At 41.7% G+C, this 15,489-nt stretch overlaps 1 protein-coding gene across 1 annotated transcript in view; it reads left to right on the top strand.

The window, feature by feature from the left end:
- LEO1 (LEO1 homolog, Paf1/RNA polymerase II complex component) overlaps positions 1 to 12,418 on the top strand; it is a 46,520-nt gene extending 34,102 nt beyond the window's left edge. The window contains exons 10-12 of the mRNA XM_082387877.1: positions 1,229 to 1,415; positions 4,394 to 4,491; positions 12,209 to 12,418. Coding sequence (XP_082244003.1) covers positions 1,229 to 1,415; positions 4,394 to 4,491; positions 12,209 to 12,313 — 390 coding nt within the window. The 3' untranslated portion in view covers positions 12,314 to 12,418. The remainder of the gene's footprint in view (positions 1 to 1,228; positions 1,416 to 4,393; positions 4,492 to 12,208) is intronic.
- Positions 12,419 to 15,489: the final 3,071 nt, after the last annotated feature.

Here is a 15,489-nt window from a genome sequence, read left to right as displayed (position 1 = left end):
TAAGAATAGCATTTCCTAAAATGTTGTTCATCATCTCTTATTGACCCACTATTTATCCTTCCAGCTGGCATGAACACAGAGCTGGTTTCATTTCCTAAGCATTTGGCAAATGGGTAATATGGTGATAGTCCTAAAACAAACCCTGGCTTGGGTTCTCTCCCACCAGGTCCTGAGAGTTTGGCAAACAGATGACTGAAAGAATCTGAACTTTCACAGATAATTTCAAGGATGATTAAATCATCTATGTCTGGTTTAGAGTCCATGTCAAAAATCAGTGGAAATGCTCGAGAGATTTGGTCTAGGTAGAATATAAATAGACAAGAAGTTTCCCCCCTTTTCTCCTGAAGGTAGGGGAGCTGGAGGAACTTGAAGACTCCAGGACCACACTGAGAGATGCCCCAAGCCCTCCCTCACATCCCCAGCTTACATGGAAATGCACAAGGAATCAGCTAGTTTGTTCTTAATCCCTATTCTACTGACAGTGATTTTTACTCTATACTCAGCACAACCACATACTATTTAATGAAACAATGTCCAGCAACAGAATTAGAGTTGTATGCAGTAATAAAGCAATTAAATGAGGAATCAGAGAAACGCCAGAATATCCCTGACTTCTCATACCCTGGCCCTGCCTAGTGAACCCCAATGTGTAGAAGCCAGGCAGATGGAAGGGAATGAAGGCTCTGCTTTGGGGCTCAGGGACCCTCCCCACCAGAACCTCCCCATCCTGCCATCAGGAGCTGTGGGGAGCTCTCTGGGTTGAGGGCCCCAGACTGGAATATCTGGGCACCACGGTAGTTTGGTGGAGCCTGGGCAAGTCAGACGTCTGTCTCAGGGGTGAAGAGAACCCGCCTCCCTCAGGCATCCACTGGACATGAACGAGGTTCCTCAGGCTGGTCGCCACACTCTGGGCTCTGCCTGGCAGCACAGGGGACGCTGCAGCTCCCTAGGCTGTGCCGGTGCCAGTTCTGATGGGGCGGTTGGTGTGAGGGAGGGAGGCTTTGCCTCTTCACCCTGTGTTGTCTTCACGCCTTCGAACTGAACAAGATGATGACCATGTGTGGTAACAGAGGTGTAAAATGGAGAGAACTGTACCCTGAGGACACAGGAACTGGTGTTGTCCTGGGCGAGGCATTTACGTGTTCTTTACAGTAAAGTAGTTTCAAGGGGGCACTAAGTGAGTTCATTTTTTGTTTTAAAGTTCAGTAATTTATTTGCTTCTTTACAGAAAGAAGAAGAACGTCTGAGGGCTTCTATTCGTAGGGAATCTCAGCAGCGCCGCATGAGAGAGAAACAGCACCAGCGGGGGCTGAGTGCTAGCTACCTAGAACCTGATCGATATGATGAGGAGGAGGAAGGTGAGGAGTCCATCAGCTTGGCTGCCATTAAAAACCGATACAAAGGAGGCATTCGAGGTGAGTTTGGGCAGAAATTAAATGTCATCATGTCAGGGTCCAGGAATTTATCTTTGCATTGAGCATACTCTGAATGCTCAGTCACTGGACATTTTATTTGTAAGGAACCAGTGTTAATGAGTGAGACATTTTGAGGTCTAAAGAGCTGAAGAGTCATTGTGGAATCCTTTCAGGTCGGCCTGGAAGGGTAGAAGCTGCCTGTGCTCTCTCGCTTTCAGACTCATCCCTTGAGCTTCTGCTTTCTGATTTGAAAGTCTGCTGATTATATTTGGAACTTCTCTCAACTTTTTAAATTACTAGTTAAGAATCAAGAAGTTCAGTTTTTAAGAATCAGGAAGTTCAGTTTTTCAGCAAATACATGTGTTCTCTTTCAAAGTTCTCCATTGCATATTCCCTTCTTTCACAAGTACCAATAATTTATAATGGTTAACATTTATTCAGCACATACTGAATCCCAGGCAAATACTCAAACATGCATCCTATTGGATCCTCATAACAATGTTAAGACCCAGTTACTACTATTGTCTTGTTCTTTTTTTAAAAAATTGATTACTAAACTAATTATATTAGTTTCAGGTGTACAACCTAATGATTCGGTATTTGTATATATTGTGAAATGATCACCATAATAAGTCTAGTTAACTTCTGCCACCAAAGATAGTTACGGAATTATTTTTCTTGTGATGGGAACTTTTAAGGTCTGCTCTCTCAGCAACTTTTAAATATGCAGTACAGTGTTACTAACTTTAGTCACCACGCCGTACATTACATGCCCGTGACTGATTTATCTTCTAACTGGAACTCGTACCGTTTGACTCCCTTCACCCTTTCCTCCACCCTCCACACCACACCTCAGGCAACTACTAATCTGTTCTCTGTATCTATGAGCTTGTTTTTTTGTTTTCCTTTTTTTTACATCCCACATACAAGTGAGATCAAGCAGTATTCGTCTTTCTCTGTGTGACTTATTACACTTAGCATAATGCTTCAAGGTCCATTTTTGTCTTGTTCTTACTGAGGAATTGGAGACTTTGAGAGGTTGAGTGGCTTGCCCAAAGACACATAGTTGGTACGTGGACAGTTCTTGAACCAAGGCAATCTGACTTCTGAGGTGTCAGTCTCCAGAAGTTTCCCCACAGCCTGCAGCAAGATGTCATACTTAAAAAAGCAAACTGAACCTGAAGATGGAAGACCTGGACTGGACTGAGCTCTGCCACTTTTTGTTTTGTTTTGTTTTTGGCCACACTACACGACCTGCGGGATCTTAGTTCCCCAACCAGGGATCAAACCCACTCCCTCAGCAGTGAAAACACGGAGTCCTAACCACTGGACCACCAGGGAATTCCCAACTGTCTCACTTTTTAGTTGGATGACTTTTGGAAAGTTATAGTACCTCTTTTCTGTTACCCTTATCAAGAAAAGAACAACCTATTGGTAATAGTATTTATACCACGATGAGGTTGTTTTGAGAATCGACTGACATAATACATATAAAGTACTTTATCCAGCCCTTGGCATATAACAAGTACTAAATAAATGTTACCCAAAACTATTGTCATTGTTCTTACCACTCATCGGCTTCGGGCAAATGACTCCATATCTCTGAATACCGAGTTCCCCATCTGTAAAATGAGGATCTAATCCCCCCCAGGTTAGCTTTGATAGAGATTTGGGAATCACTGTACAATGTAAGGTATACCTTGGGTGACCATGTTCCTGGTTTTGCCCTGTTAGAATGATAAATTATAAGAACACCCAATTTTCCCTTTCTCTGACCATCCTGTGAAACTCCCTTCTCCTTTTTCACAGCAACTGCATTTTATTTATTTTGGGACTATAATACAGAGACCTTTTATTTTTATTTTTTTGTTAGTGCAGATTTCCCACAGAAAAGATTAACTGTGGAAATACATCACATATACACTAAATAAAAACCAAAAAATTGAGGATTTTTTAGGGAAGAGTTATATAGTATTCAGTTTCCCAGTGATTAAAAACGTAATGGAGAAGTTCATTAGCGATCAGTTCTGTCCAATAGTCAGATAGGCAGGGAGTGGGGAGAAGGAGAGAGCATTGGGTTCTGAGGTGAGGGGGTTGGTCTGACATCAGCTGTTCCTATTCTACCTGCGCTTCACCTGGGCTGGGGCATCAGCAGAGGCTGTTATTCATCTCCATCTCCCTTTGAAATGTCCACTTGGCAACAAACCGTCTTTACAGGACCAGGAAACCACCTCTTGCTTTTATCTTTAAAACGTACTTTGGAATTAACTGTTACCCTGATAAAAGAATGACTCAGACTTTAAAAACTTATTTGGAAATAGTGGTGTCTGTCTCTTTAATCAGCTTGCACAGGCCTTTTTAATATTTAAAAGTGGTCAGATACCAAAAAAAAAAAAGTGGTCAGATAAACCATTCTTGTACTTGAGAGGGTAAGTGCTTCATTTCAACATATCTAAACTTACATTTACCTTTTTTTAAAAATAAATTTATTTTTATTTATTTATCTTTGGCTGCATCAGGTCTTGCTGTGCGTGGGCTTTCTCTAGTTGCGGCGAGCAGGGGCTACTCTTCGTTGCGGTGCGCGGGCTTCTCATTGCTGTGGCCTCTCTTGTTGCAGAGCACGGGCTCTAGGCGCGTGGGCTTCAGTAGTTGTGGCACACAGGCTCAGTAGCTGTGGCTCTCGGCTCTAGAGCGCAGGCTCAGTAGTTGTGGTGCACAGGCTCCGTTGCTCCGCAGCATGTGGGATCTTCCCGGACCAGGGCTCAAACCCGCGTCCCCTGCACCGGCAGGCAGATTCCTAACCACTGCACCACCAGGGAAGCCCACATTTACCTTTAAGTTTTAAAAAATTTTAATTATTTGTTTCCTCTGGAAAAAATGTACAATGGAACTAAAGATATTCATCAGAAGAAAAATCCGGGAATGAATGGATCATTGTCTTTGAAAGTCACTCACAAATCTTCTTCCTTTGCTTTCAGAGGAACGAGCCAGGATCTATTCATCAGACAGTGATGAGGGATCAGAAGAAGATAAGGCTCAAAGATTACTCAAAGCAAAGAAACTCACCAGTGATGAGGTAAACCAAATTTATTCAATTCTAGAGGTTTACCCTGTACCTACAAGTCAACTCCTGGAATGAAGAGGAGCTCACAGCCCAGGAGCACAGATAGATGTCTACACACTTCACTGAAGCTCAGAGAGATAAATGCAGTAACAGGACTAGGGGTGGCCCAGAGGAGGGTCTGATACCTCTGCTCAGAGAAGGAGACCTCTCATTGGGTGTTGAAGGAAGAATGCTAAGTGTGCAGGGCAAACCAGCCAGGGTGGGCATGCCAGGTAGATGGAAAGGCCTGGGAGAAGACACATGGCCCTGAGATACCAAGGCTCGACTAGAGAACTAGAAATCATTAATGTGGGTAGATCAGAGCATGTATCTCAGCTTTCTTTTTCTCTTTTTGTTTATTTTATATATATATATATATATTTTGTTTTTTTCTTTGTTTTATGCTTTTTAAAAAGCAGATACATTTTGAATTAACGCGTTATTTAAAATAGCATTAGATAGGGAGGGTGGGAGGGAGATGCAAGAGGGAGTAGATATGGGGATATATGTATATGTATAGCTGATTCACTTTGTTATACAGCAGAAACTAACATACCATTGTAAAGCAATTATACTCCAATAAAGATGTTAAAGACAAATAAACAATAATATAGTATTAGAAGTTATTAACATGAGAAAGTGACATAATTTCTGCTTTTAGAGATTAAAACATTTTTAGGATCAATATTTTTGAAGCTCTGTAACTGTGGGTTTTTTTTTTTGTTTTTTTTTTTTAGTATATTTATTTATTTATTTACTTGGTTGCGCCAGGTCTTAGTTGCAGCAGGTGGGCTCCTTAGTTGTGGCATGTGGGCTCCTTAGTTGCGGCTCATGGGCTCCTTAGTTGTGGCTCACGGGCTCCTTGGTTGTGGCACGTGGGCTCCTTAGTTGCAGCTGATGGGCTCCTTAGTTGCAGCATGCAAACTCTTAGTTGTGGCATGCATGTGGAATCCCTGACCAGGGATCGAACCCGGGCCCCCTGTGTTGGGAGCGCAGAGTCTTAACCACCGTGCCACCAGGGAAGTCCCTGTAACTGTGTTTTAAAATTATACTATGAAGGAGCAGTTGGCAGAAGAGATCATGCGCCCAGACCGCCGGCTCGCTTTCTGCTTGGAGTTCTCATGGCCTGTGATTCGGCCTCTGCTCTCGACCCGGGGTCCATTTGTCAGGCATCCCGGTCAATATATTTTTTAAATTACAGATATAATTCTTATGGTAGAAAAATCTGTGTTCTTTTTATTTAGATGAACTCATATTTGAAATAGTATTGAGTAATTCAAGAAAACAAATTTCCATCTATTATTGAAATAATAAATTTTCAAAGGAATTTTAACTTACGTTTTTGACAGTATCCTCTTCAAATTATAAGAGTACAGGTGCTGAGAAATGTTAAGTCTTTTTTCAAAATATAATTGACATGTAACATTATATAACATTATAATAGTTTCAGGTATACAACATAAAGATTTGATCGATATATGTATATATTGCAAAATGATCACACCACAATAGTTATATGTTTAGTTATGGTTATATGTTTTTTTCTTGTGATTAGAACTTTTAAGATCTATGCTCTTAACAACTTTAAATTGTACAATACAGTATTTATTTATTTATTTATTATTTTTGGCTGCGTTGGGTCTTTGTTGCTGCACGTGGGCTTTCTCTAGTTGTGGCGAGCGGGGGCTACTTTTTGTTGCGGTGCATGGGCTTCTCATTGCAGTGGCTTCTCTTGTTGCGGAGCACAGCCTCTAGGCAGGCGGGCTTCAGTAGTTGTGGCACGTGGGCTCAGTAGTTGTGGCTTGCAGGCTCTAGAGCGCAGGCTCAGTAGTTGTGGCGCATGGGCTTAGTTGCTCTGTGGCATGTGGGATCTTCCCGGACCAGGGCTCGAACCTGTGTCCCCTGCATTGGCAGGCGGATTCTTAACCACTGTGCCACCAGGGAAGCCCACAATACAGTATTATTAACTGTAGTCACTATGCTGTACATCACATCCCCATGGCCTACTTATTTTATTTGTCTTTTTATTTATTTATTTATTTAATTAATTAATTAATTTATTTTTGGCTGTGTTGGGTCTTTGTTGCTGTGCGCGGGCTTTCTCTAGTTCCGGCGAGCAGGGTCTTTTCTTCATTGCGGTGCGTGGGCTTATTGTGGTGGCTTCTCTTGTTGCGGAGCACGGGCTCTAGGTGTGCTGGCTTCAGTAGTTGTGGCTCATGGGCTTTAGAGCACAGGCTCAGTAGTTGTGGCACAAGGGCTTAGTTGCTCCGCAGCATGTGGGATCTTCCCGGGCCAGGGCTCGAACCTGTGTCCCCTGCATTGGCAGGCAGATTCTTAACCACTGCACCACCAGGGAAGTCCCTATTTAAGTCTTTTTAGATTATTGTTATCTTTGCTGTTCTTGAATTTTGCTATGGTATCTTACTTTGTATTTCTTTTTATTTTCCTTATTGGGATTTGTTAGATTTTCTGAATCTGTAGATTGGTATCTTTCATCAATTCTGAAAATTTCTCAGCCATTAATTCTTCAGATATTACTTCTGTACCATTCTGTCTCTCCTTTCTTCATGAAACTCTGATTAGATGCATGTTATTCCTTCTTACTTTATCCTCCATGACAAATCCTCAGTCTGTCTTTCATATTTTCCATGTCTTTATCTCTCTACATTCTAGGACAGTTCTTCAGAGCCTTCTAGTTCAGTGGTTCTTTCTTTAGCTGTCTAATACATTGTTAATCTCTTGCACTGAATTTTTACTTTGTTTCAGTTTTTTATCTCTAGAGGTTTAGTTTCTTTTTCTAATTGGTCATTTTTAAAAATTTTGCTCCTAAATTATATTTTTCAGTTTCTCCTTTTAATGTCTTTAAATATTTTAAACCTACATGTTTGGTCTTTTATGTCTGATAATTCCAATGTCTAAAATCTTTACATGTGTGATTTTACTGCCAATTACTTCTGCTGGCTCTTTTTCATGATGACTTATTTCTCCATGTGTTCTGCAATTAAATGATTGATTTACTTAGCTCAGGTCAATGGGAATTTTTGTGGCCTAGATTGATGGATTCCTCCAAAGATGGTATATATTTGCTTCTGCCAGGTACCTTGGGACCACTTTAAATTATATTCTTGGAATAAGGTTTTCTTAGTTTTACTGGAAGGATGGGTTCTGACTTGTGGTTATGAATTTTCCTAGAAATTTTTAATTTTTTGTTTTAATCCCCTGTTAATTAGTTTTAATGTTAGAGATTAGAAATTATCCTTGCAGGCATTTAGAACAGGGGTTGGCAAATTACATCCCACTGACCTAATCTGACCTGCCACCTGTTTTTTCAAATAAAGTTTTCTAGGAATCCACCCATGGTTATTCGTTTATGTATTTGTCTGTGGATGTTTTCCTTCTATAGTGACAGAGTTGATTAGTTGCAACAGAAACCATACATATGTCTTGTAAAGCCTAAGACATTTATTCTCAGGCCCTTTACCAAAAAGGTTTGCTGACCCCTGCCTCAGAGAAATCGGCCTGGGTTTATTTCTAGTTCACCTGAACACTAAAGATACAGTCCTTTGGGGTCTGCTATTAATCTGCTCCACTTGGCCTTTGTCTCCTGTCCTCAGCACCCTGCAAGGCATAAAACCAAAGCTCATGTTCACACAGTTTGGTAAATGTCTTCAAGGAGAAAGCCTGCTTTTGTGCTGTGCTTTTCTCTGTGGGTTCTTGCTTTTGCATAATTTTTGTTCTCTGATTACACGTTATTTTCTTGCCATCACTTTGGTTTGTTTATAGTTTTTCATCATCATTAATTTTCAAGGGGAGGGTTATTCAAAGGATTGTTCTGCCATATTGTGGGAACATTGTTGTGTTTCTGTTATTCATGATTTTAATGTATTTTGATCATTTTAGCCTGTGAACTGTGAGCTTCTGTGAGCTCTTTTCTCATGTGAAACAGAATTTTGTTCTTGCGTTATTGTTAATTACAACATTTAATATTTCCCAGTCTTTCTTGAAAGTGGCATGCTATGGAAGATAGCTAGACAAAAATTGTTAAATTATTCTGCAACATACTTGTTTTAAATTAGATAGGAAACATCTTAATCATGCATTTATAGTGTGTTGAACTGTTGGCAAACAGGAATCCTCATCTAAGCAGATGCCGTTTTATTTTTTGGCAAGCAGAAACTGTGAATAAAAATTGAAAAGTGCCATGGGACTTCTGTTTATTTCTAGTATTCTCAGAAACGAGATTTCTAAATGTGATCCATCAAATAGTCTTCTTCTAGTCTGGGCAATTGCAAACCTGTAACTCTCTGACTTAAAAAATGTCTCTTAAAAAAAAAAAAAAAAAAGTCTCTTGCGAATGCCTCCTAGCTGTCTGTTATAGGAGCTACCCTCTACCTTCCGCACCCAAATACTCGCTGTTAAGTACCCCTCCCTTCCCCTTTCCTGACAACAGAGACTTTACTTCTGCCTGGACCTCCCAACCCCTGCCTCTGCCTCCCCTTATTGCCCCAGTTCAAGTCCTGGCATGGGTCACAATGGGAGAGAGGAGGAAAGGGGTCAGACCTGCTCTAGGTCCCTCTCCTTATTTGCACACTAAACCCTACCCACACGCCATGAGCCTAGTTATTCCTCTGAGATAAAGCGAGTTTTCAGACCCTAAGTCCCCACCCCAGAGAACCACCGTTGTCACCAGAGCATTCCTTGATATGGGGAAAGGGCATTGGTCTGGATTAGAATGAACTGGATTACTGAATCTTGGGCTATTTTATACTACTTGTATGGCCTTGAGCAAGTCATCTCACATTTCCAAGTCTGTTTCCTCATCTGTTCTGTGGGATTTATGCTCGCTGCCTTGTAAAGTTGTATTATAGTAAATAACAGATATGAAAGTGGGTGAATGCTAGCTTCCCTTCCCCAACAGGGTCTAAGTTACAAAGAAGGAGAGAAACAGAACTTTTTATCCTCCCTTATTTTTGTAAGCAGTGAAGACTTTAGAAAACCTAAATTACAACAAAAGTGGAAAGATGGGTAGTAGGAGAAACTGTGGAAAAGGGAAAGACTCCCGTGGAAAGGAACATGCAGACAATGGGAAGGAAGGGCATCACTGCCAGGCCTCAGCTTTCTTGGAGGAAAGAGACGACCTGCCAAGGACTGCCTAGAATGTGGTGCTGGTGGTCTGGTTCCTCCCCATGTGTCTCTTTCCTCCCCCAGCTCTGCCTCGTGGAGCCTCCATTCCCCCCTTGTCTGCCCTGCTTTACCTGTTAGAGGCCCCTCTGTTTATGGAGCCATCAGCAACTTGGAACCAGGGTAGTCCCAGCTTCCCCTCCAGTGTGGTTGGGATTCTGAATGTGTTTCCCTGGAAGCCTTGACACTCTTGGTGTTGGTCACGTGTACTTTAAGACACCCTTATTTGTATATATTCTTAGGTATATTTTGGGTTACATAAACTCTGAGAGCTGGTTTATAATGTGAGTTTTACAATCAGTCTAAAAAGTAAAATTGTTGGAAGACAACTCCTCCATAACTGTGGGCTGCCTGTTCCTGTGTCTTTAGGGACCTGCATTCATGGCTGGCTGTATTAGGAAGCTTTGTGTTCATCTAATATGAGTATTTTCGTCATTTGTTGCATTTACATGGCACAGGGATTTATTCCAGCCAAGTTCGGTAAGGGAGAATCCCACACACCTGGTTTCACAAAATGAGGTCTCCTGAAGGTTGCCACTCAACTTTCTAAGTCCTGGGAGTAGCAGGCCTGCATGCCTTTGCTGGGCTTTACTGTGCTTGTCTGTAGCCGCCGGGGAAGTCGGTCTTGGAAGGATTTTCAAAGCAGAATTCCAGAGCGTCTTACCAGAGACATTGGATTAGAACCGGTGCCGATTAGACTTCTTTGGGAGAGCTTTGACCTGGCTCCTGACTTCCCAGCTGCTTGGCCCTGTCTAGGATCCTTTAGGACAGGCTGTACCACCTTTTAGACGTACCATGCCAGTTATTCTTTTATTCACTCAAATTTAAACCCATTAAAGAATTTTAGAGCTGAAGAGACCGTACACACTGAAGTTTACTTGGGGAAGGTTGCCACAAACCAGGCTGGCATGTAAAGAGTTTAAGATAAGATTCATCAGCTGAAAATAAATGAAAAGTGGTGGTAGTAGTGAATGTGCTTCTTGCCTTTGCCAGTGTGGGGTTGGGAGAGAAGTGTCTAGGTTTGCTCAAGGCTGGGAAGTAGAAAGGAGGCTTGTCACAGCCTGGGGGCAGGATCCATCCTCCAGGCTTGCTGTTGGGGTAACTTTATTGCTGCCAGCTGGGAAGTACATGCAGGAGGACTTCTGGATCTCTTCCTGTGGATCCATAACTTACCCCTTTGAATTCTCCTATGACTTCAGGTCTGTGGGATGCATTCGGGATAATAAGGCAGGAAACAAGTGTGAGATAGTATTTGTATTTTGCTCCTCAGAGGACCAGACATCAGAAAAAGTGGCTATGCCAGCTTGTATGCTACATCCAGAAGCATTCTCTGGACAGGGTAGTAAGATGCTTGGCCTTCCCCAACTTCAACCTTTAAACTTTGTTCACCCTGTTTTGTTTTTGGTGAGGAGTCTTGTTAAGGCAATCCTGGAGTATCATATTTAGTATCATTCCATTTTAATCAATTTTTGATATTATTTAATGTTGATCTGTTCAAATTCTATCTGTAAAAAGTGTTTTTAGAAAACTTCCCGAATTTTTTGTTTCGATTGGCACATTATACAACATGACTTTAAGCAGTGGAAACTTGTGTATGAAGGCGTTTAATTTCTTCAAAAATTTTTTTCAAATATTAAAAAAAAATCTTTATTATGTGAGTTTTTAGTACATCCGAAACAAGAAATGGTTATTTTTAAAAATTGACAGTCTTTAGAATGCTTCTTAGATAACGAAGAAGTGAAATGCTCAGCAAGTGGAGAAAAAAGTTTAAGTAAATACCTAATTATGGTCAAAATAGTCAGCAGAACAAGTGGTTATATAGGCTGACTTCTTTGGGAGAGCCCTAACTCTTCCCAGGGCAAAGCCCGTTTCCACTTTCCTGCAGCTCTTCTCCATGTAGAACAGCTTCTTCCCCCTGTGAGACTGGGTCACAATTGCTTAGCTCGCCCTCATGGGCCTGAAATTGGGTTTTAGGGTTAGTTTTGTTATTACTCCGTAGTCATTTTGAATGCCTCTAGTACTTGTAGATTTGGAAACTGGCCATGACCTTAACCACTGGTTTTATTCAGCTGGTAAATGTTCTTATTAAAAGTTATGTTATTTTTGGGTTTTCAGAGGGTTATTCAGCTCAGAGCTACTTTTTTTTTTTTTTTTTAATTTATTTATTTTTGGCTGTGTTGGGTCTTCGTTTCTGTGCGAGGGCTCTCTCCAGCTGCGGCAAGTGGGGACCACTCTTCATCGCGGTGCGCGGGCCTCTCACTGTCGTGGCCTCTCCCGTTGCGGAGCACAGGCTCCAGACGCGCAGGCTCAGTAATCATGGCTCACAGGCCCAGCCGCTCCGCGGCATGTGGGATCTTCCCAGACCAGGGCTCGAACCCGTGTCCCCTGCATTGGCAGGCAGATTCTCAACCACTGCGCCACCTGGGAAGCCCTCAGAGCTACTTTTGATAAACCTTTCTAGAAATATTCTCTATGAACTTTTAGATTTTTTAAATTTTTATCTGTTTAGGAAGGTGAGCCTTCTGGAAAGAGAAAAGCAGAAGATGATGATAAAGCAAATAAAAAGCACAAGAAGTACGTGATCAGTGATGAAGAGGAAGAAGATGATGATTGAAGTAGAAAATGTGAAAACTATGTATTTTATTGTACAGTTTGTTTTATAAATATGATGTAAACATGAGTTATTTTGACCGAAATAAATTGATTTGCTTTTGAGTAATTTTAATTGTAATAAAAAAATTTAAAAAGCAGGTCTCTGTTCAAGAAATTGACCCCTCCCAAAGCAGGCTGATTTTGTTAATGCTTTACACTAAGTCTTAGGTTTTAGTGAATTCCTCCCAGGTCCCACAAAGAAGCCTGGCAAGGGCCAGGTGAAGCGAGTGAGGCATTCTTCTGGGGTGCAGAGTTTTAAAAGGGGCACAAAAAAGCCTCCGTAATTGTATTTGTTTGCTAGGTCTGCTGTAGCAAAGTACCACAAACTGGGTGACTTAATACCACAGAAACACATTCTCTCACAGTTCTGAAGCCTAGAAATCCTAAATAAAGGTGTCGGCAGAGCCGTGCTCCCTCTAAAGGGAAGAATCCTTCCCTGCATTGTCCTAGCTTCTGGAGGCTCCCAGTAATCCTTGGCTTGTAGCAGCATAACTCCAATCTCTGCCTCTGTCCTCACATGGCTTGTTTACCTGTGTGTCTGCTCTGTGTCTTTCTGTGTCTCCGCTCTGTGTCTCTCTGTGTCTCCAGATCCCACTCTCCTTTCAGGACACCCATCAATGGGTTTAGGGTCAACCCTAATCCAGTGTGACCTCATCTTAACTAATTACATCTGCAAAGATCCTATTGCCAAATAAAGTCACATTCTGAGGTTCTGGGTAGATATGAATTTTGAAGGGTCCCTATTCAGCCCACTACAGTAATCAAGTTTAATAACACTGTAATACAACATTTAAAAAAAATAATGTAAAAATATGATGAACAAAATGTCAAAAATTCAAATAAAGATGATCTAACAGGGCTGGGATTAGGGTAAGGCAAGTGAGAAGAGTGGCACAAGTACAGAACTGGATGGATCGTCTCTTTATTTGAAATTTTGATGTTTTGTTTATGGGAGTTTTTTGCATGGAGTTTAAAATGTATTGCAATATTATTTATCTTGATCACTGAGTTTCTGGCACCACTTATATTTTTCACCAAAGTGAGTATCTCACGTGTTGCATCCTAGTTGTGGCCCTGCTTTCTCACAGCGTGGTGGCTGGGTTCCAACGGTGAGTACCCTAAGAGAGCTGTATTACCTTTTTTCAAAATCCACCACGTTCTGTTCAGTAGAAGTGAGTCACTGATGTGAGCTCATATGCAAAGGGAGGGAAATTTGACTCCTCTCGATGGTAGAAATGGCAAAGAATTAGCAGATATATTTGAAATCCATATTTAAGGTATGTATTTGTCTTTTCTGCGGTGCTCTTCTACACAGACTGATCTTTCCCTTGTGAACGGACTAGGGCTGTAAATACAATCTAGGAGTGGTGGCTTGTGGGAGGCTTATCCTGAAGCCTGGTTATAGAGGAGTGACACTGAAAGAGAATAAGGTCCTAACTCACCACTGTGTCACTCTCCTAAACTCAGAAACCTTCAGTCCCTTGCTATTTCTTGGTTAATCAAGTTGAAACTCCGATGCCTGGCTCTTGAGAGCCTTCATTTTGACTCTTTCCTTTCCAAGGCAACATTGTTTTTGTTTTTTCACTAGCAGACACATATGTGACAGTGATTGAGCTCTTGTCTGTTTTCTCCAAACCTGCCCTTCTCTACAGAGCTTGGCTATGCAGGGCCAAGGCTGTGCAAGCACATTTCAGCTTTGCCAGCTGCCCCCTGTTAGGGGGCGCCAGAGAAAACCGGGAGCCTGGATAACAAAGAAAAGATTGCTCCTTCCTGTTTGTTTATGGAACTTTTCTGGGGGCTTCCTGTTGACCTGCAGTCTTTCTAAGGGGGCGCAGCAGCAGCAGTAGTCTCTTCCCACAGCAGCTCAGTCCGGTTTGCAGTTTTACCAAGACTTGAAGAGACAGCTTCATTGTACTCCCAAGAGATGTCAGTACCAGCTGGACACTTCTCTTCCTCAGGTATGAGTTTCAGCTCCGAGGGGCCCTGTCTGTAAGTTTGTAAATTTAATAATAATTTTAACTTTCCCCTTTGTTCCCTCATCTCTAGGGGTGGAAGTTGCTCTCTGAAGTTGCTAATTCTGTGATCCCTTAGGGAGTTCTCTTTGTACTTTTTGTAACCAAATCAACAACTTTAAACCTAATTACAATTTTTAAAAAATACTAAGATCTATCTGTGTAGACAACTGGTATGTTTTCTGTTGCCCAACTTGGACCTGACTGGGTAGTCCAGGAAGCAAATCCTCAAAGATGACATGTGTAGATTGGTTTGGGTCTGAGCGCCTCACCGATGGGAAACAGGATGCTGGTGGTGCCTCGGCATCATGATGAACCAGATTATCCCCTGTGATTGAGGGCTCAAGCGGCTGCTACACTTGTTAGGCAGTCCTGATGCCTAAGGACTGTGGTGTGGGATGGATGCTTCCGAGTGCCCTGGAACACTTACAGAAAGTCGACAAGCTTAGGTTAGTTTTGGTTTGTTTGTAAATTTTATTGAAGTAGAGTTGATTTACAATGTTGTGTTAATTTCTGCTGTACAGCAAAGTGATTCAGTTATATATTCTTTTTCATATTCTCTTCCATTAGGGTTTGTCACAGGATACTGAATATTGTTCCCTGTGCTATACAGGAGGGCCTTGTCGTTTATCTGTTCTCTATATAATAGTTTGCATCCACTAATCCCAAACTCCCATTCCTTCTCCCCCCACACCCCCTCCCCCTTGGTAACCACAAGTCTGTCCTCTATGTCTGTGAGTCTGTTTCTGTCTTGTAGATAGCTTCCTTTGTGTTGTATTTTAGAGTCCACATATAAGGGATGTGGTATTTGTCTTTCTCTTTATGACTTAACTTCACAGAAGCTTAGGTCTTTAAACGTTCGGCTCAAGTCATGGTCAGAGAACCAGGAAGCACTTGTGACAGCCCTAAAGGAATCTCATATCTTGTAGTCAGAGGGCTGAGGTAGCTGAAAAATCAAACGCATGTAATTGTGTGGTTGCAGAACTACAACATCAACTGAATTCACAGCCTCTTCAAGTCTCTCATGTGAAAGGGTATTGATTGAGAAAGAAACTAGGAATGGGGATTTCTGTTTGGATTCAGATAAAGCTGAAAAACAAATTTTCTAGTCCCTCTGAGCCTGCCT

Source organism: Balaenoptera borealis (assembly GCF_965194805.1).
Source record: "Balaenoptera borealis genome assembly, chromosome: 3".
NCBI classification, from domain to species: Eukaryota; Metazoa; Chordata; class Mammalia; order Artiodactyla; family Balaenopteridae; genus Balaenoptera; species Balaenoptera borealis.
Note: the sequence above shows the minus strand (reverse complement) of the source record. Positions and strands in the feature narration are given on the sequence as shown.